The following is a 21,740-nucleotide window of genomic DNA, read 5'->3' on the forward strand; positions in this document are numbered from 1 at the left end:
ACCCCGGGCCCTCTCAGATCAAAAACATACTTATTGTTTTATGCAAATTCCCTATAAACATGACTTTGAACAGATGACATGTTTCAGAGGGCTGAACGGTGTTGCAGTGGTTAGCACTGTCGCCACAAAGCAAGACGGTTCTGTGATTGAACCAGCTGGTTTGGGACATTCTGCGTGGAGTTAGCCTGTTCTCCCTGCGTGGGTTTTCTCCAGGTTCTCTGGCTTCCTCCCACAGGCCAAAGAAATCCATATTAGGTTAATTGTTGACTCTAAATTTGCAAGTAGGTGTTAATGTGAGAATGTGAATGGTTGTCCGTCTCTAAGTGTCTGCCCTATGTCTGTGATTGACCTGGCGACCAGTCCAGGGTGTACCCCGCCTCTCGCCCAATGTCAGTTGGAATAGCCTCCAACAGGGGCTCCTCAGAGTTGCTGCAGAGGGGCCACCAAATTACTGATCAATGGTTTAAACAGTCTGAAATATACATTAACATGAATCCAACATATTATTAGTTTTTAATGTATACAACATTGATGATAGGCTTACTGGCCTATAGGTAAGGTAGCCATCCACATATATGGTTAAGTTTAAGGATTCACTGTGCCACATTTCAATATGCAACTCAATTTTATACAATACATGTAGAAGGGGGTCCCTGCTCCATCTCTCTTTCAGCTAGGGGTCCTTGGCCTAAAAATGTTGAAGACCCTTGCTGTAAAGGATAAGCATTTACAGATGACAGATGGACATGTTTCAGCAGTCCACTAGAGAATTTGTTGAATTACTTCTGTTTGGGGTCTCAGAGACTCCAGCTGAAGAACATGGATGAATACATGGCTTCGTATGGCCTATCTGTGATTTGTATGGACAGTATTGTAGTAAAGATCCCTATTTCCTCTTACGCATTCTAACCGATGCCCCATGATGATAGCCCTCCATCTCAGAAATTGAACCCTCCTCCTTTTAGTACTTTTTATCCCACCAAAATTCCAAATAAATACATTGGATTCATGTTTTCGTTTTAAAACAGTTAAAATCACTATAGAATAGCATGGTCTACAGTACATTTATTTGTTAGTCCTGGCATTGGCAAACAAAATGAATGTAGGCCTATTTGTTCATGCATAGTCCATATAATATATAAAACATGACCATTTTCTTTGGTTTGGGTTTATTTTCTATATTAGGGTAATACTCAGCCAAATATCAGGGGAAAAGGCCAATATTACCACACTATTAACATGGTATGAGTTCTGCACCCTTATTACCTTGAGATGTCTTTACACATTATTATCATATGTTGCCGCATTTTCACACTAATACAGAAAATAACCTCATGTTACCACCAGGCGTACCCTAGAATTAGCCTGATATTATTACTCCAATTATACCTTGTTTTTACTGAGCTGTAATAATAGACATAACTGTTCAACCCATCAAATCACCACAGCTGACACACAGTTGATGTGTAATAATGAAATCTCTCCACTGCATGATGCTGTTGCACTGGTTTCACATATGGACAGGCTGTTTCTACTACTATGGCATCCTGCAAACAATAGAGCTGCATGGCATTTTAGATTCTCATGGTCTTTTTTTTATTTTTTTATTCACTGACAACATTTTGTTTTCAGTTGTAGCATACATGTTGTCGCCTTCCTACACCCTGCTATGCCCTGCTATGCCGTGCAGTGCCCTACTACGTCCAGCTACGTCCTGCTACGTCATGCTATGTCCTGCTACACCCTGCTACGCCCTGCAGTGCCCTGCTACGCCATGAACTACTACAACAACTACTATTTCTAGTCATAGTTCCATTATCTTTATTGTGACTATAATTGCCACTGTTCATCACTTTTTACAAAGAGAGTCTAATCTAACCTGCTGGATGACAAGAGAGGGATTTTTAATCAATGGATCTCAATTTGTCATGTTATTGTTTTAAAACTCTGCTTTCTGGGTTGTGATTTGCCCTCTGCTGTCATTCCCTCCAGTCAAATCTGTGATTCTGTGTTATATACGCCATGTTTCAGCTTTGGTTATTTAAGGTGTGTTTTTTAAAATAAAGACATAATACAACAAACGAAAAACAACGCACTGGCCCTTTAATACTCCAAATACTATCAGATGGTAAGATAATCTTTGATAAATACGTATCGCACTGACGGTAAAAAGAAGGTATCGCATCGATAGATGTAAAATTCCCAGGAATATGTAGAACTTAACCGGAAATAGGTGCCTGCAAAATTAAGTTTAAATTAAGAAACACCTACTACATACTACATAGTTTATACAACAAACGTTAATTCCAGTTTATGGCATGAAAACAACAATAGCTTGACATTAGTTTAGTTATTGAAACTTCATATGCTGCAAAAATCGATCTGCCAGAAGCGTTTTATTTTGAAATTCTCTCGGAAGTCATTATGCATTTTCCTGCTACTACTGTCTATGGTCTTGACGGCTACAAGAAGCCAGACGACAACAAGAAGCGCACGAGACATCACAGACAGCCTCATTGTGTTGAAAGGTAGGTGAACGGCATTTTATTTCACACAAACATGGCGGCTATATTGATGTATATTAAAGTTATTATTTAGCAATGAGCGCATTGTGCTTCTTTTCTCTTTCTCCGGCCACTGAGGCTCGTTTATTGTAAGATAGCAGCTAACGGTAACGTTACACCGGACTGGCTTGACAATGGTGCGTACTGAGTGCGCGCGTGAATGTTTGCAATACAATACAGCGCTCACAATCCCGATAATATTTAGTAGCCTATGCGTTTTTTGGGCAGCCTGTGTGTGTGTGTGTGTGTGTGTGTGTGTGTGTGAGTGAGAGAGAGAGGGGGGGCGTGTCGTGCTTTGTTATATGTGACCCGTGAGGCTAATTAGATGACCCCAACTGCGTAGTGTGTGTGTGTGTGTGTGTGTGTGTGTGTGTGTGTGTGTATTGTGTGCGTATGTGGACAAGGTGATGGGGGGGTACGCTGTGGCTAATGCTAATAATACAAAATCTGCCATTTAAAAAGGTTAAACAAAGAGAAGAGCATTTGAAACACACACGAACCGTACTGATGGGGTTCATGTGACGTCAAAAAAAAAACGTGACCACGCACTTGACACCTACTGCTCATTTCGACACAAACACACACCCTACACTCATATAGGCACACAGATTATCATGTGAAAATGTAGCACTGCATTTTCAAATCAATGCAACTTTCAGGCCTACATAAATCACTTAAAAAAACAAATGGCAACAGCACAGTGAAAACCAAGTTATGTTTTCGAGACATTGCAAGAACTCCTTTTGTGTGTGTGTGTGTGTGTGTGTGTGTGTGTGTGTGTGTGTGTGGCATGATTAGTTTCTTTACATACTGCAGCAGCTGAGCAGATGGATCATGTGGGGGATGGAGGGGGGAGGGGAGGTGATGGAGGAGGGGGCGAATAAATAAGGGAGTAATGGAGGGAGGAGGAGAGGAAGGAGGGAACATTGGGGGGACACATGTGCGTGGGGCACAGAGAGGGAGAGTATGGGGCAACGGGGGAGTTGTTGATCTCGAGGATGAGAAAAAGAGAAGGAGACAGGCAAGTGGAAAAACCAGCGAGGAGAGATGAGAAGGAGGGAAAGAGAATGGAGGGAGAAAGGTATGAGTGGAGGAGAAGCAAGATGACGAGGGAGAGGGTAGCAGATGGAGTTCACAGCAGTGTTACTAGTTTGTGCGTGTTTGGCTGTTTTTATAGTTCAAGTAAACAGTAGCTGAGCAAGCTTTTGTTCCTCTTATCTATGGCTCTCCTACTGTTCTGTATATCATTTATATATGTTTTATTATAATCAGCACTAGAGTCGCAATCAAAAGTGCGATTAGGACACGCAATAAAGAACGGAAAAGCCGCCTTGTACAGAACAGTTTTCTGTTAAGTTTTAGTACTGGGTTGTAGGGGTGTAAATCCCACGTTTTATCACAATATATTGATTTATATATTGATATGTATGATTCTTTGGACAATGGATATTTACTGATATCACAAAGTCTGCCACGATACCTTTTCAATTTGGATTGATTTCAGGGCCCTGCGACCCATACGAGACGCAACCAAGGGGGTAAGCTTCGCTTCAGAACTCGAGCCATCTATGGCGCCATTTTGTTGCTAACTGGCCATCACCTCCTGTTAGCATTCACTTGACTGCGAATAACTTTACAACAGAAATGTTTGAAGACTCTATTTGTCCATTGTTTAGTTCCAAAGAAACACGACAATGTATAAAAGGCTTCATTACCTTGTACCTCACGTTATGGCTCCGTAGCAGACGTCTTTGTAAAAATAAGCTAACGATTGTGTCATAACCAAGTGACTTACTGTCGCATAGTAGAGGAGTTACCGTATAGTACAGGAGAAGCTCGCAGGCAGTTTCGACTTACATTAGCTGTTTAGGTTTAATTACTAATGTTAACTAGCATGTTAGTGATCAATAATTAGCCTGTGCCCATGTTATCTCCTTACATATACCTACACTCTCCGTCTCTGTAAGATTGGGAATGATTGAGATTTCTCTCGGCACAGCTACCAGAAGACTTCACACTTTCAGACACGTTGCTCACGTCACATTCTCTCAGTTGGAGGCTGCGCAGTAAAGCTGGCCATCACCGGAAAAGTGCTTCTAATAGCCTTCACTGGTCTCCGTCCAGAGCAACGGGGTCTATTGGTCCATTATATACTGTCTATGGACGCAACCCGTTCTCACTCCGAACTCGTAAGATACGGACGTTTGGACAGTGGCTGTCAGCGTCTGAAGCGATGAAAAAAGCGCCCTTCAGCGTGGTTTTTTAGAACGTACCGGGGAAAGCAGCAGCTACGCGGGGCTTAGCGAGTAGTGTAAGGGGGAAATTCCGCGTAGGGAGATTGGTCAGGCCGTGGGTGTGCCTCCTGTGTTCGACCCATCCACGGCCTTTTCCTAAACTCAACCGTCCCGTTATTCCCGCACTCACCGAAACGTAAGCCCACCCATCGAGGGCTTGGAGCCAGAGGGGCGTAAGTGGCATTTTGGGTGAATATGAGTTCTATATATCAAAATAAAGGTCTTGATGAGCTCTATCCAATGGTGCCAAAAAGACCTATCTGAGATCAAACTGTATTGAATAAAGCAACAAAACAATAAAGACCTAACACAAAAGTGTGAGTAATGTTTGGAGCATGCCCTCTGGCTCTGAAAAATACATTTAGGACCCACATTTTTGTTCAGAGCCAGAAAAGGGCGTAAGTGTAGTTGCTGCCCTAAAACAATATTCAAAATGGCTGACACAACTGCACACATGGAACTGTCTGAGGCAGAAAAGATTTTGATGAATATTATGAAACAAACGGATGAATCCTATATTGAAGAAGTTGAAAATGAGTCAGAGTTTCCTCACAAGAGTGATGACAGTAAGACATAATCATGCCTTGATAGCCTTACCTTGTAAACCTAGCCTAGCCTAGCATGGCTAATGTTGTTAATCCCATTGTTTTGGTCTGATCTGGCTAACTGTGCTTGCTAACTAGCCTAGTATTCTGACTTAGAATATTCTTTTGAACTTTCTGTTCAAAAGAATGAACTGTTCAGCAGATACGCCCAATATGTCCATAGAAGACTTGGAAATGTTTGGTGCCAAAAAGGTGTATCTGACGTTTTTACCATATTTCTTTGATTTTAAAATGTTTTAGAACATGTTCATTGTGTTAATATGCCATAAAGTTTATTACTTAAATACTCATTCATGTAAGTATGCCTGTGGTTGCAATATTTGTGGTTTAAAGTTAATAATACAGGTGATTAAAGTGTGGTCCGAATTTTGTTTTTTCTCTCCTGTAAAGTTTGCCAAAAGCCAAAACCAGTGACGTAACTCAAACACAGCGTTTGTGATTCGACTGCTCACGACTGCCATGAACGCTACTGTCTTTACACTGAAAAAAGAAAATAGTTGAACCAACTTAATTGAATTGTTTCAATTGGTAACACCTAAATGAATTAAGTTCTTTAAAATTAAGTTAATAAGTTAGCTAAACACAATCGATTTCAGTCACATGTACTTAACAATTCAATTGTTCCCAAATCAACACTTTGCATTAATCCGACTTAATATTAAGCAAAGTCAATTTAAAGTTTTCAGTTTTTCCAACTTGATAATTTGCATAACCCTAAAGTAAAATATTGCCCTTTTCTAACCTAATACTATGGTTTAGTGTAAATTACTTTTTGTAGTAACCTTAAAACGAAATTAGTTTGTTCAATATAACTAAAATTACAATCTTAAGTTGGCTGAAAATATTAAAAAAGAAAACTCAAAATCTGATGTTTTTTTATACTTTACTGTATAAATGTAATAACAAACAGCTTTTGGGCCAACTCATTACACATTTGTCCTTTTTAAAAACACATATGCACAAAGGACCACAAAGTTATTTTGTCAAAGTGCAAAATAGTGCAACAAAGTATTAACACAAATATGCCTAACAACCTCAACACATACAGTGCTATCACAAAGTGCCAAGAGAATACAGAAACTTCTTTAACCAGCTATACTACTAAAATCACACTGTTTGTTGTATAATTGAACACATCAAAACTGAAATGCAACATTTCCCTACAAATGGAAGGATATATGTCTGGGAAAAAAAAAAAAAAAAAAAAAAAAAACTTCTGCCGTAAAAAAAAAATACTTCTGCCAGGAGACGAGGAGAAGAGAGAAAGAGAGGGGCGGAGAAGATGAGACAAGGAGAAGAGAGGAGAGGGGAGGAGGAGACGAGAAGGATAAGAGGTGAAGAGGAGAAGGGAGATGTGTGAGAGAGAGAGAGAGGAGGAGGAGACAAGGAGAAGAGAGGAGAGAGAGAGAGAGAGAGAGAGAGAGAGAGAGAGAGAGAGAGAGAGGAGGGGACGAGGAGAAGAGAGAAGGATAAGAGAGGTGAAGAGGAGAAGGGAGATGTGTGAGAGAGGAGAGAGGAGGAGGAGACAAGGAGAAGAGAGAAGAGATATGTGTGTGAGAGAGAGAGAGAGGGGAGGAGGGGACGAGGAGAAGAGAGGGGAAGAGGAGAAGGAGACGGGGGGAGATATGTGAGAGAGAGAGAGAGGGGCGGAGAAGAGATGGGAGAAGATGAGACGAGGAGAAGAGAGAAGGAGAGGGGAGGAGGAGATATGTGAGAGAGAGAGAGGAGGAGGAGGAGGAGGAGGAGGAGAAGAAACCCGTTAAAATATTAAAACATACGCACAAAATGCACAAGTAACTGTTTAGTAGGACCACAAAGTTATTTTGTGCAAAAGTGCAAAATAGTGCAACAAAGTATTAACACAAATATGCCTAACAATCTCAACACATACAGTGCTATCACTAAGTGCCAAGAGAATACAGAAACTTCTTTAACCAGCTATAGGCAATGAATATTATACATTTGAACAGTGTAGCTGATCAATAGCGATGAAAAAATATGAATACTACTTTTAGAATTTTAAAATCACACTGTAAAAACAGTTTGTTGTATAATTGAACATATCAAAACTGAAATGCAACATTTCCCTACAAATGGTAGGATATATGTCTGGGAAAGAAAAAAAAAAACTTCTGCCGTAAAAAAAAATAGACGAGAAGGAGACGAGGAGATGAGAGAAGGAAAAGAGGACTAGAAACCAGTTACAAAATCTGTATAAAAGCATTTCAAATTGTAGTTTGAAGAATATTTGTTGAGTCTCTTGGAGCATAAAAAAGGCCCAACATCTGAAAGAGACTACATTTTTTACATGCTATATGTCCAAACACATTACGGCACAAGGCCATTTGTAGGTCCAGGGGCGGAATACACCATTGTGTGTCGTTACTGCGAGCTTTGAAGTTTGCTATACAGATTATGGACTTTGGGGGACATCTTGTGCTGATCAAGCTGCATGAAGATTTTTTGGAGCACTTCAAAAGTGAAGCGAAAGGGTTTTGGATAAGCTAGGTTGAGTGCGTAAATCAATCCTAGAAGAAGGGCACAAGCTGAGGCAACCGAAGTCAGTTCATGCAACACTTCCACGCCCTCAATGACGATGCCAATATCTTCAGGTGGCTCCTGCAGCCCTTCCCCCTCCTTCCGAATCACAAACACTGCCATGGTGAGCTGCTCCAGGTCTCTCTGAGCATCATCTGCTCCAGAGTCCTACAGAGGGGTACAGGACACAAACATAAATCATCATTGGCCTCACTTCTTACTGTGATGAACTTATTGTGTGTTGTACCAATATGTGTTATGTGCTGGGCTATTTCTTTGCGTGTTCTCACACACCACAAACAGCAGATGTCATCAATCTGACAATCTAACTATAAGCAAGAAAAATAAGATTTCCCAAAATGTCAAACTATTCCTTTGAACTTGTAAAATCAACTAAACCAGGCAAACCCTTCTTACTAAAAAAAAAAAAATATTTGATCCAATATGTTGTGTATGGTTGCTGGGAATTACATTATGTCCAATATGACCACGATAATAAATACAACATGTCAGCAATCCAACCATGGTTCAGGTGTTGACATGGTTGTTCTGGAAAAAATCTTTTACAGTACACTAAATCTAGGAGAAGACAAGAGATGGAGAGGGGGGAGGAGAAGAGAGAAGGAAAAGAGGACAAGGAGAGAGGAGAAGAAGAGGGGAGGTGGAGGAGAACAGGAGACAATGAGAAGAGAGAAAGCAAAGAGAGGAGAAGAAGAGGAGACAAGGAGGAGAGGGGAGGAGAAATATGTAGGGCTGCAACAACGAATCAATAAAATTCGATTACTAAAAAAGTTGGCAACGAATTTCATTATCGATTCGTTGTGTCACGCAACTATTACGCCACTCAGTCGCGGAGATAAAAAAAAAATTTAGTTGAGCGCGGAGCAGCGCAGAGCGGAGCAGCGCAGAGCGGAGCAGCGCAGAGCGGCGCGGAGCGAAAGAAAAGAAAAAAGAGCAGAGCGGGGCTAGAGGAAATACGGAGAGAGACCGGAGAGACCCGTAACGTTGTTCTGAAACACTCGGCGGAGGAGAGAAATCAGTACGACCCGAGTCATCCGAGGTGTGGGAGCATTTCACACTAAATCAATCAGAAACGTGTTAATTGCAAGATAAACAAAAGCGACACGGCATGGCACGGGCGCACCACGGTGATGAGTCAGCACCTAAAACGTAAACATGTTGGAGTCCTTGATGAGGAGGACGGGAGTTCAACAGCAGGGTAAAGTCACTACACTATCCTACTTCTGTTCCTGTCTGAAGGGAGGAACGTACCGTCCCTCCAGTAGCTCTTCTGGTGCTGCTGTTTATTCGTTATCCAGCTGACTAGCATGACAAGCTAGCGTTAGCTCGGTAATAACAGTAATAAAGCAGGGGTGGTATAGTTTACAAGACTAAAGACATGGTTTTATTCACTCGCCTTTTTTGGCCCATTTATTTTTCAATCTGTTGTCATGTATATATTATGTGCTTTGTCCCATATCAGTTATTGTTGACAAATATATTAGTGTGTGGTGTATAAATGAACTTAACTTGCACTTACTACAATGATGGTAATAATTTAATGAATAAGTGTGTGTGTTTGTGTGTGTGTGTCTGTGTGTGTGTCTTGTCTGTATCTGCTATTTGGGTTACTTACTTTTACACAACTATTAACTAAAACAACAAGTATGTATGTATTGAGTTGATGTAAATTAATGCTTTGTTTTTTTATCCGATTCATCGATTAATCGAAAAAATAATCGACAGATTAATCGATTATTAAAATAATCGTTAGTTGCAGCCCTAGAAATATGGCCATGATAATAAAATACATGTCCGCAACCCAACCATTTGTGTCCCTTTTGACAAGATGTGCTGACATACAAACTTACAAGATATTCCTTGATCAGGTCATGTGCATCTTCTCCCAGGAAGACAGCGAGGGCTTTCAGCACACATTCCCTCCGAAGATTAATGTCCACAGTCTAGAACAACAAACGTATTTTCATTTTATTGTTCTAATTTTCATAAGACAGACATCCTTACTCTTATCTTACACTTACTTTATTTAAAAACAGTCATTTACAAGCCCAGATATTCACTATAGAAAGAAAAAGGGATGCGCTCAGTGGTGTAGTTTGAGTCGCTAAAAATATTTATCCATCTGAAAGCTATGATCAGCATTGCCCTGCCCATATTAATGTATTTATGAAGGATACAGATATATTGTGACAGCCCTCAGTTATGAAGGGTCTTGTTTGATGGTACAGATTTACCTGGTCCAATGTGTCCATGATGTTCGCAGTCTTTTGGCGTGTTGCTCCTCCTTTGGCACGGATGACTTTGATCAGCTGACTTGAGTGCATGTCTAACTGGGCCATGAACTTGTCTTCAAGAGGAACAGCCATGAGCCTCTGGAATTCTGTATTAACCTAAAAAAAAATCCTGTATAAACACGCAAGTAACCCTTGAAGCATACCTGCCAAAATATCAATACCCCAAAAAGTATAACATGTGGAAATTAAAAATGTAAATGCCTTTAAGTTCAGTGTTATACAATCTCAACCACATCAAGTTATGACCAATTCATGAAAGCTCACTGAAATAAATCCTGAAGCATAAAAGACTTTGATCACTTCAGTTCCATACTTGCCTCCTTCTGTGTGAAGAGTGCAGGCCATCTGTCCTTGAAATCCTGAATGCTTGGTTCTTGGTTTACCACCTCATGTCGTCTGTAGGCAAACGTGTTAGCCATTTTGTCTGCGATGACCCTTTCGTTGTTCCTTATCCCGATCTCTGTCAGAAGTTCTAGTCTCACTTTTTCCAGGCTGTCCAAAGTCTCACCAATAGGAAAGGATGGATAAAAGTTGGCTTCAGACCGTTTTGGCTTCACTTTTTTAGCAGGCAAAGCATCTGCAGTAGCTTTAGATTTCAGGGAGTTTACACACAGCTCTGGACACCCCTGTAATTTGAGCTGAGTCCTGTAGTTTCCCATTTTGTACTTCAGTCGCTGTTTCCAACCGTAGCTGCCATTGAATGATCCAGGTTCTTTTAAACACGGGTGCTTTTTGATTAGGGCCTCTGCAGCTGCGCAGAAATGTGCTTCCTCTGGGTAGGCCTTGTAACGGTAAATTTCTTCTGCTACTCTTTTCAGGATATCAGACAGCATTCGGGAGCTGACAGTCAACATTTTCTGGCTCACACGGTACTCAGTATTCCCCTTCTCTAGCTGTAACTCCGTGTCATAGGAAAATTGGGGAATTGCAAAATCCGCTGGCCACTGTTGTGTTCGCGATGACACAGATTCAGGGGATGAGAGGATAATTGTGTCATTTGATGCCAACGAAGCACTGTCATCAGACTCAAATGAAAGAGAGAGAGATGAAGTGGACTGAGTGTCACTGATCAAAGGTGGATTTCTTTGCTGGTGGATCACCTTGATTGTCCCCAAATCCTGAAGTTCAGTGGTAGAACTCAGATTGAAGAAGTCGTTGCCAAAATCTCGGTCCATGTATTGCAGTCTGAGGTTACCCTTTAACCCAAAGGTAGTCTTTATCGTGCTGAGAAGGTCATCTAGTGACTCTGGGATGCCATTTGGAAGAGTCAGTTTTTCAATGTTGTTCTCCCCTAAAATCATCTTCAGTCTTGCAGGTGTTGAACCAGCCATGGTGGTCTGAAAAGAGAGCACAAGTTAGTAAGGATCGTATTGACCGATTAGCTGCCAATGACATCACACCAATTTGGCTTATAGTATAAAATAAATGTTTTGAGAACACAATAGTATTGTATGAGTCTGGCTTTTGTTTTCCCACTTAAAATAACTTATCACATTCAGAGGCCTCACCCTTTAAACATGGACATATCTTTTCAAAGTGACAAGACGCAGCCCTCTAATTTTGTAGTCTGCCAGTGGGTAGGTATCATGTAGTTCTTGTGGCTCAACAAGTTCCACTTCCTTGCTTGGTGATGTTTTGAGATCATAAGCTCTGTAGTGATCCATATACCATCCACTAAGCTTTTTCACAATGAAGATTAGTTTGTCCTGCAGTATCACCATTTGGATGATTTCGCCAAACTCTGGCAGTCCTCCCAGTGAGCCATGGATCAAGATCATCCCACACTTGTAGTGTAGTCCATTATATGCTACACTTTTAGCCAAGCACACATTGTCCATATCTGGAGACTTCTGTCTCAGTGCATCTGAGATGTCCTTGTTAAGAACATCAATGTGAACAGTGGAAACATGGGTTACTTCCAGTGGGGGTTTGGTAAAGCTACTTGCATGCAAATGATGCGCAATCTGATACTGATGTCTTTGTGAAAGGGAAAGAAGAACATTTTTGAAGCATCTGATATTCCTCGCAACTCTTTTAAAAAAGCTATGCTTTGCTTCAAAACGCATAGTCCATAGGGCAACTAGTGGCCCAAACTTACGGATCAAGTATGGATAATGTTCCAAGAAATGGTGCTTTGGTTTAAGATCACAGTCTGGGAAAACCTCTTGAAACCTAATTCTGTGCTCAGAGATTTTAAAACCAAGATATGCAATGGAGTCCTCTGTATGAACAGGACAGACAACGAGATCAACAATGTCCTTCAGGTCTGTTAAGATCTGCCAAGCAGGCTCCTCACATGGAACACTTTGCCCAATGAACAAAGGCAAAAATCTGATTAGACTCCAGTTCTCATGTGCATTTCCCCCAACAGTTTTTTTGGATGCAAAACTGAGAGCCACAGGATGAGGTCGATTTGTTTTGTCAGCCCACTTAAAGTTGAAAGATGATATGGCTTCATTCAATGTACATAATGTGAAATACTTTTTTTTGATTAACAAACTGAGGCAAAGTGCAAGTTCAAAAGGAACAATTCCTTCAAAAAGATCATGTACAATGTCTGGTGGAAACCCAGTGGTAACATCAAAATATGAGAGGTGCTCTGACAAAATACACTTTGATTTCACACCATAATAACTGGGCAATTTGTTTTCCTCAAGGATTCGTAAATGATCTGCATGAATGTCTTTTGTTCTTAAAGTAAAGACTTTACTTCTGACTTCTTCAGTCTGGAACTCTGATCTTGTTGCTGTGCAAAATCTACATATGTATGTCCCTGAGAAATTTTCAACAAATCCAGCAATACTGTGTGCACCAAGGTTGTCAGCGACCACACACTGCACTGTGCCTTTTACTGTTCTGCCCAACTTTGTCAGAAATATCCCACTCTGTTCCAAAATTACAAGATCATTAATTAAAGGTTTTAACACTTTGTGATACCCATAGCACTTCAGATCATTACTTTTGATTAAAGCAGCCAAATAGATGGAGGATAAAGCAGAATTACAGCCTGGTGGCAAATTACCCAGAATCCAGTACAAACCACAAATTTTATGCTTCCTCCTGGATGTACCAAGGGGATTACATATTTCAAATTCATCAATGTATAATATCAATGAAATGATTTCCTGCTTAGACAACAGTCCATTTTCATTGAAGAATGCACCATCAAAGATAGTTTTGTATAAGTCCACGCAAGTTTTCTGAGGCTGATTATCTACAGTATTCAAATTAACAGCCTGATCCAAAATTGTCTGGCAGTCAAGAATATGCTGCAAAGACTTTAAAATTGAAATATATTGGAATGACTTATGATTCTTTTGGTCAAGTATATATTCAACTGGTTCCACTACATTAAAGTGGCTCTTATAGTAAGCTTTTCGCCTCCAAGCACTGGAAAGTGGACCTTTATCTCCAATTGCTTTTTTTACAGGGTTTGCCTCACAGAGTACACTGGCTAGCTTTTCAACAACTGACTGGTCAAATTGGCATCCATTGTCTTGTAATACTTGTCGAATAGTCTTTTGGGTAATCGGCAGAGAAAGAGAACCAATCAAATAGTTTAACTCCTGCAAAAGCTCATCTACAGCTGCATGAGACACAAGGAAGATGTGTTCCAACTTAAGGACCACTGAAGCAATTTTAAGTTCAATATCCTTCTCCAAGTTATCATAATCCCCATTGTCAAAAGCAGAATTTAAATTTACATTACTCTCTATAATTTCCCCATCTGAAATATCACTGGCAACACTGGCACAAGATTCTTCAACAGAACTTATCCCAGGCTTGAAGGTGTTCACTGTACCAGAGTGTTTTCTGTATTTATGACTTTTGAAGTTCTCATAGACATAGGTTTTATATTCACAGTTTTGGAACACACATGTTACAGTCTCCTTATTTTTAAGATGCTGATAGATATGTTGAAAATATTCCCTTTCTGTGGAGAGTTGATTATGGCCACAAATAGAGCATGTGAATGTGGACACAGCTTTGGTGACTGCTTGTTGGGCAGGGTGATTTCTTGATAGATGACTCAGTAGAGCATTCCAAGTCTTGAACCTACATGCACAATTTAAATAAGTGCATGGATATGAGTGGCCCCGTCCGTAATGCCTATGAATCAGTTTGTAGTGCTTGAGCAGTTCAGATCTTTTTGTTAATGCCGTCCCACAGTCCTTGCATCTCCACATGAAGCACAACACTGGAGAAACACAGAGATGCGCTTTACTGAGCGTATATATAAATAATTTTGGAAAAACGCAGAGTAGGGTTGGGCAATATTACAATATATCAGACTAGATGTCATCTCAGCTTTTGGATATCATGATTAAGATTGTGATGTGATGTTTTGCCACATCACCCAACATAAAAGCGAATCACTTAAACACAAAATCCATTCATCAAATGTAATCAGCCCTCTTTAATTAGATTTTAAGAGATTTACAACTTACCTTTGGTAGTCCAAATGAGTTGTATCCTGGCTTGAAGTAACCACCGCCAGTCATGAAAAAAAAAAAGAAAAACTAGGAATTAATTAATATTAAAGAAAAGGACATTTTCATTCCAGTGTTTATTTTTATTTGTGTACGAGTTTAATACGCGAGCAGCACGCGTCAATTTACACAGAGCACCTCGAGCGGGTGAAAGCCAGGCACAGAAACCGCTAAGAGAATCCGGTGGATTTTCAAAATAAAATACCCCGAGCAAACTGCTGGTCGTTGTTTAGAAGAACATACTAACGTGAAAATGGCCAAATCTGAGCAAGTAAACGTAAAAGTTTGGCGGGCTAAACCCTCGCTTCTGAAACGCTCCCAGTAGAGTCTTAAGTTGCATACAGGACGGACTAAATGGCGGCGCGTACGCGAGACGTGTGCAGTGGGGTTTTGCACCTGTAACGGATTTAGGACAGAGAAGACAGCAGACAACTCTTCACACAGTAAACATTTAACACCACTGCCTCGATAATATCTAGCGTAAATACGAAGGCAGCCCTGCCACCGAGGCACCGCACACCATCTACTCCCTCTCCCACAGCCGATGCGTGCGTGTATCTCCTTTCCTCTTAACTTCAAGTACATTGAAAACGACGCATGTGGTAGCAAATTCACGATTCCCGGAGCTCCACAGTTTAAGCATAATTAACATTACCTTCCACATCACTCATGGCCGTGACCGCATGAAGTGAGCGCGCCGACAGGCATGTGAACCAATACTCGTGTATAAATGCGCGCCCAAGGGAAGTCTGAAGAGAACCGCGACCCAGCTTGTTGGGATAATGGGCTAATGCTAATAAATAACTAACACTAAGCCAACACCAATACACTGCATGGATACACAACTGTAAACTAACGTTACGGTATTAATCCAACAGAGTCCCGCCCGCAAACTACTGGTGAAGCCCCATGCAGCAGAGTAGGATAGCTAGCTAGTTGCTAGCCCCACTAGCTGTCCCGGATGCTAGCGGCGGATGCTACCCGACTCTACTTTTCACAACACAGTTGGACAATTTTCTATCTTAAATATGAAATTATTGGTTTTACCTCTGACTTACCTTCAAAAACGATGGAGACAGTGGTAATTCAGTATCTAGCTATCTTCTTCCCAGTTGTCTGAGCCGAGAAAATGGCGGTTCAAGTGCAGGTAGAAAGTTCTGGAGAAGGCGGAGACGTCATGACGTCAGACGCACAGCGTCACGAAAAATCTAATTGATGCAGGTTCACTCAAATGACAATAGCAAGTTACATGTGTGCTGAGGGAACAATATGTAATTCCAAGTTGAAATACTCCACAAATGTAGATTGCCTCCACTAAAGCAAAAATCTGAATGAAACTCACTCAGAACTTTACACTACTTCAACTACTGCTGAGATACACTTTTTAGAGTGTATAATCTATCTTTTTAATAAATTGTCTGTACACTTACAAAGTTCTCAATGCTTCGGTTTACATGTAGGGACCCTCATTATGCTACTGTGGAAGTGCGCTGCTATTTTGAGCCCTGTTAGTGGTATAAAATAGCGATTTACCATCTGCCCCGAAAGCTAGCGTTAGCGGCTAACCACCGGTTTGCGCGAGCTTGTTTAAAGCTAGAGACGTATTCGATTAGCATGAAAACATATCCTAGAGAACGTTCGACTCGGTACACATATGTTATTAACCCCTAGGTTCACTTTGCGCCGGAATTGTCCTTTAAAGCACCGCCTACCGACCAGCCAATACTCGGTTGATAACAGCGTCACCGTTCTTAGAAGATCCGGTGGAGCTCGGTGCGCGGAGAGAGAGAGAGAGAGAGCGAGGCAAGCTCATAAAAGTTAAAACATTTAGACACCGACAACCCCGTCAAAGTTCCCTGATGGGCATTTTTATGAACAATGTAGATTTTCAGCCGAGGGAATTACGCTATTTGTCGGCTTTTTGAGCCGTGTGGTGCCAATGCAAAGCATCGGTTTGAATTATGTTTTTATATCTCACGATCGCTTACCACTGCTACGGTTGCAACTGATAATATAATGGGCCAGTAGCAAAGGAGGACACGGAGTATAAAAAAAACCATGATGGACTCTTCAGAAGAGGTCATTATCTTCACCACAACCACGCCACAATCTTCTGAACACAGCCATACTGAGAAATCCAGAGAGAGCTGTGTGGAGCTGAGAGTCTTAATTAGCTTTGTAGCAACTGATGATCAAAAAGTTAGAGATAGAGAATAAAACAAATATAATTATTTTGGAGACCCTGACTTAATACAACAAATATCACAGATAAGTGGTGTTATGTATCTTTATTTATGTTAATGAATGAATAACAAGACATTGCAGGACTGAAATCCTAAAGATATGTTTAATACAAGCACTGACAGGTATATTTTTTTCATCCATGGAACTGTTGAACTCTCAGTATTGATGTTAGTAATGGCTTGATAAATCCAGTTTTTGCCGGATCTCATTTTTAGTCCAGCTTCCTCCTCCCGCCTCTGTAGCTCTTTGAAAACCTGAAAAAAAAAAAAAAGTTTCCTTGATCCTACAAATAAAAAATGAACCACATCTGGCTACAACTGGATCGGACTTTCACCTAGATTTACTAGCCTATCTCGTGGTGTTTCCCACCCCACTTGCCATCATCCACTTGAATGTAATCGGTGAGAAAGATCGATTGATAATAGTGGGTGATATATGTAAATCCCATTTTTCAGATAACATGATTTACATGCAGTCATCCCTCCATCCTTTTCACACGTTAACATATTTTTTACGTCTTTAAAGATTTTCTTTTTACGTCGTCTTTTCTTCCACTCTCCTGCTCTTGCCTGAGGTGTTGCATAATGCCTACTCTAGCATACGCAGCTGTGTGTGTGTGTGTGTGTGTGTGTGTGTGTGTGTGTGTGTGTGTGTGTGTGTGTGAAAGCAAAGCCGACAGTTTCCACGGCAGCCACGAGCCGTAGCAGCAGCATTGCCAGAGAGATAGATAGCGTTAAAGCTGTAGAATGGATTTTATACGTATGTAGTTAAATAGTGTGTGTGTGTGTGTGTGTGTGTGCCTCTTTGTTCTCCTCTCTCTCTACCCAAAATTTCCATTGTGTTTTCTGTTGTCATGGCAAATGTATAGTATTAGTTACGCCCACATTCCCCTCTCCCTTCTCGAAGCGTCTATTGAGGTGTTCGAGTCACGCTCTAAATGCCTGGCGTCATATTTTATGACGTCACCACCCCGATAAAAGAAAAGAAATCCTGAGTTTGAATAAAGGGACTCATCTGATTTAAACGAGTAAATAATACTTTTGTTAATGTCTAGAAATCGTCAGTTTCGGCAGCATAAATTCATGTAGGCGGCAGGTTTATCCAATAAGGGCATAAATGAATGAAGAAGCCGCACGCTTGGGCTTATAGCAACATGAAGCTATGACAGAAACAATGCTCTGGAGTTACTTGAATTAGTTTGGATTAGAGCCCGAACGATAAAGGATTTTTAAAGGGGAGCTATGAAGTTTTTTTCTTTTTTCTTTTTAATTTACCTTAACTGAACAGCTTCAGAGTCATTGGAATGGTTATATGACTTTTTTTCGGGTTGAATGGTGGTCGTCTTGCTTCCCCCTAGCGCCTGTGAGCGTAATCCCCGTTCCCACCTCCAACCCACCTCCGTTTTTATTTTATTTTTTAAATATTCATTCATCGGCCATTATAAATGCCGATACCGATAGTTTGTAAAATGCCTAATATCGGCCCGCCGATATATTGGGTCGGGTTCTAGTTTGGATCACACGGGTCTGATACAGTCCTACACAGCAGCCACCACTGGAATCTTAATTCTAAGTCTGGTATGTTTGCATTTCTTTAAACCAATCACAATCGTCTTGGCCGGCGCTAAGTACATTCTTTCCTTTTTGTATTTTTTTTTATCTGTAGTTTTTGAATATTTGTTCTAGTATTCTATCCTATTTATTATTTCTTGTATAGGCTAATATTTTGCTGCTGTAGCATTGAAATTTCCCTATTTGGGATCAATAAAGTCTAATTAATCGAATAAAATCTAAGCTCTGGACCCAGCCCCGGTGGCTCTGCAAAATAGTCTCGGGAAGGAACTTGTTTTAGTGTTTCGTGTTTGGTTTTAGTCAGGAACTTGAACATTTGCATCCCGAATAAAGAAAACGGCACATATACAATATGAAATGAAGTTAACTGTAAACAGTAACGTGAGCTATTTAAATTAGCTGGATATACATGGTTAAACCTCATTAGCTCTTACCAGTGTATCTCCGTGTGCATTTCGTCCACAGCAAGGCCCGCCAATCGGTCCCCAAAACGGCCCAGCTAGAGAGGAAATGCCATAAACATATTCTTTGTAAATCATTACAATCATTCTGTGAAAGAACCAAGCAGGCCTGCCTGGTTGAACCATCCGAATTAGCTTCAATCCTTTGCCATTTTCAGCGTGTAGCTTGCTAGCTCGAACTTTGTTGTGTTTACATGTAGCAAAAAGGATTTTGAGCAACGGCAACACACAGAGAGCGGAAGTATTTGACTATTCTCACAATTTTATCCACATTATCTTTTTCTCTCTCTCTCTCTCTCTCTCTCTCTCTCTCCATTTGTTTTTATCTTTCTTTCTCTCTCAGATTGACTGAAGGTCTACCATGCCTGTGGCCTCAACCAGGACAGAGCCTGGTGAGACCAGACACCTTCCTCCTCATTAGCGCCTAAAACCATTTGACTATGTTTTCTTTGTTCATGTCCCCCCCACCACCACCACCACCTTCACATCTAATTTACAAAAGGATTCTTCAGTGTGTAAAATAGTGCTGTGCAATTATTCTAAATTTTAATCACGGTAACGATTTTAGCTCCTAACGATCACATAAACAGAATAATCGAGAAATACGATTATTTTTGCACATTACCTTTTGCCACTGAACTCTTATTTTGTCAAAAAAGTTCCAATGGGAAAAGTATTCAGGGTAATTTCACAGTTCTAGGTGTTTTCACTATTCATTTGTTTAACTCTTTAAGTTCAATAATTGCAACATCTTTCCAGAAGTCAATGAGTAATACTGTTAAATAATCGGGATTCCAATATTGACCAAAATAATCCCGATCGTGATTTATTTCCAAAATCGAGCAGCCCTAGTGTAAAAGCAAGTATAAGAATCTCTGACCTAAGTAAAAGTAAGAAATGTTACTGTAAGTAAAGTAGGGTTTCTGTTGAAAACTGCCCATGTAATAGTAGCTGCAGATGTAGGCTGGCTCTTTGAAGATGATTGAGGGAAAACTCTTAATACTTAACACTTAACATCATTTGGACTGTAATAACAGCATTTCAGCAGGATACTTTCTTTTTTTGCCATCTCAAAAGTATCTAGCTACAGAATACGCTCCATCTTTTGCAAGGATATGAAAAAGCTGTGAGTTACTGTTATTACATTTAATACATAGATTCAACTTAACCCGTGGCCTAAACTGTTCTGAATACTTTTTGTTTTCACACTCCTCCTAATACCCCTACACATTCAACCTAGGTTCATTGTAAACAAAGGGCTGAAACCAACACAACTTCACACCTGGATTGCTTTAGTTTTCCACAAAAAAAACCTTTACCACCAGAATAAGGTACTGTAGAATAGGCTTTAATCACATACACGTTTTACACACCGTTGCTTTAACTCAAACTTTAAGGGGATATATATACCTATATATATAAATAAAAAAAAAGGCTTTTCACAATTCCACAATTCTACCAGTAATGACCAGGTGTGTGTGTGTGCGTCTTGTGCGTCTGTGTGTGTGTGTGTGTGTGTGTGTGTGTGTGTGTGTGTGTGTGTGTGTGTGTGTGTGTGTGTGTGTGTGTGCGTTATAGTCCCCCAGGTGTTGGACGCTATGAGTGACACCACCACCAGCTCCACCACGGCCAATGACCTGGACCTCATCTACCTCAAAGGCATCATGGAGAGCCCTCTGGTGTGGTATACACACACACACACACACACACACACACACACACACACACACACACACACACACACACACACACACACACACACACACTTTTAATTACATCAATATTAAATAGACTTTAATTTAAATAGACTTACGGCATGTGGTTTTGCACATACTGTATATTTTAAAGACACATTCCTTTTATGTTGTTGTGTCTATGTGTATCCAAGTCTATGTATTTTATTTTTATTTTATTGTTTATTTATCAGGGACAATACCTATAACATTATCACAACCAGATGTGGATGTCTAGCCTCCGCTAATTTGCAGCTCCTGTCTCTGGTCAGGCTTTTACAAAAGTGACAACAACAACAACAGTTGTGTTGCTAAGGGCCACCATTAGTGCTCACATCTCTGTTGTTGTTTTAGCCATAATTTGGCTTTTGTGTAACACTTTTATTTCTGTTTTGGGATTTAAGTTCCGTGGATAAAGAATTCCATAAGTGTATACCTTTTACTGACCACGAGGATTGACCTAAATTTGTTCTGCACATTCTACAAATCTGGTTAGCTACTCCTCTTGTCGGTGTCCGGCCATCGTGTGTCATATGTGTGTCTCTGTTTGTTAGGAGCAAGAGGAGAGCCTTAAGGAGCCGCGTCCGTCGCCAGTGAGGGAGAACAACGTGGAGCTCCTGCAGGAGATCCTCAGTGAACTGGACCCCTTCACACACCACTCCGACACCGCAGCAGAGCTCACCCGCATACTCACACAGCCTCACTTCAAGGTGCAGAACACACACACATATACATGTAAAACTATAGTATATTCTCGGTTGTTTTGCTAAATCTGATAATACTGACTGACATGTGATGTGCATTCTTTTCAGTAAACACTTTTTAGAAATGTCTCTAGAAGTGTATTATTCAACTTTTATTTTTGTTAAAGAAGGAAAAGAAAATCGCAATACTCCATACTATCAAATCGCAAAATACTTTACAA

General features: G+C 40.5%; 2 protein-coding genes across 3 annotated transcripts in view; one reads left to right on the top strand and one right to left on the bottom strand.

The window, feature by feature from the left end:
* Nucleotides 1-2,440: 2,440 nt before the first annotated feature.
* Nucleotides 2,441-21,740, top strand: part of mpp2a (MAGUK p55 scaffold protein 2a) — a 29,061-nt gene continuing 9,761 nt past the window's right edge. The window contains exons 1-4 of one of the 2 annotated variants that reach the window (XM_028599768.1): nt 2,441-2,528; nt 19,426-19,474; nt 20,661-20,761; nt 21,370-21,525. In XM_028599768.1, coding sequence (XP_028455569.1) covers nt 19,444-19,474; nt 20,661-20,761; nt 21,370-21,525 — 288 coding nt within the window. In that variant the 5' untranslated portion in view covers nt 2,441-2,528; nt 19,426-19,443. Of the gene's footprint in view, nt 2,529-4,084; nt 4,103-19,425; nt 19,475-20,660; nt 20,762-21,369; nt 21,526-21,740 lie in introns of those variants that run through there. The other variant, XM_028599769.1, reaches the window with a different exon arrangement.
* On the bottom strand, nt 7,794-10,864 carry LOC114569725 (uncharacterized). Its single transcript, XM_028599770.1, has 4 exons — nt 10,634-10,864; nt 10,257-10,412; nt 9,873-9,965; nt 7,794-8,169 (listed from the first exon to the last, which is right to left on the bottom strand). Exons 1-4 carry the CDS (start codon nt 10,733-10,735, stop codon nt 7,846-7,848), a joined length of 675 nt encoding a protein of 224 aa, XP_028455571.1. The 5' UTR covers nt 10,736-10,864; the 3' UTR covers nt 7,794-7,845.

The sequence above is a fragment of the Perca flavescens genome, chromosome 15 (genome assembly GCF_004354835.1).
Source record: "Perca flavescens isolate YP-PL-M2 chromosome 15, PFLA_1.0, whole genome shotgun sequence".
Lineage (NCBI taxonomy): Eukaryota > Metazoa > Chordata > Actinopteri > Perciformes > Percidae > Perca > Perca flavescens.

Excerpts from the sequence above, each read along its gene's own strand:
- LOC114569725 (XM_028599770.1), bottom strand. The coding sequence starts at position 10,735 with ATGGCTAACACGTTTGCCTACAGACGACATGAGGTGGTAAACCAAGAA. Across the intron at positions 9,966-10,256 it reads TCATGGACACATTGGACCAG|ACTGTGGACATTAATCTTCG; the intron begins GTAAATCTGTAC and ends TTGTTGTTCTAG. Across the intron at positions 8,170-9,872 it reads ACCTGATCAAGGAATATCTT|GACTCTGGAGCAGATGATGC; the intron begins GTAAGTTTGTAT and ends ACCCCTCTGTAG.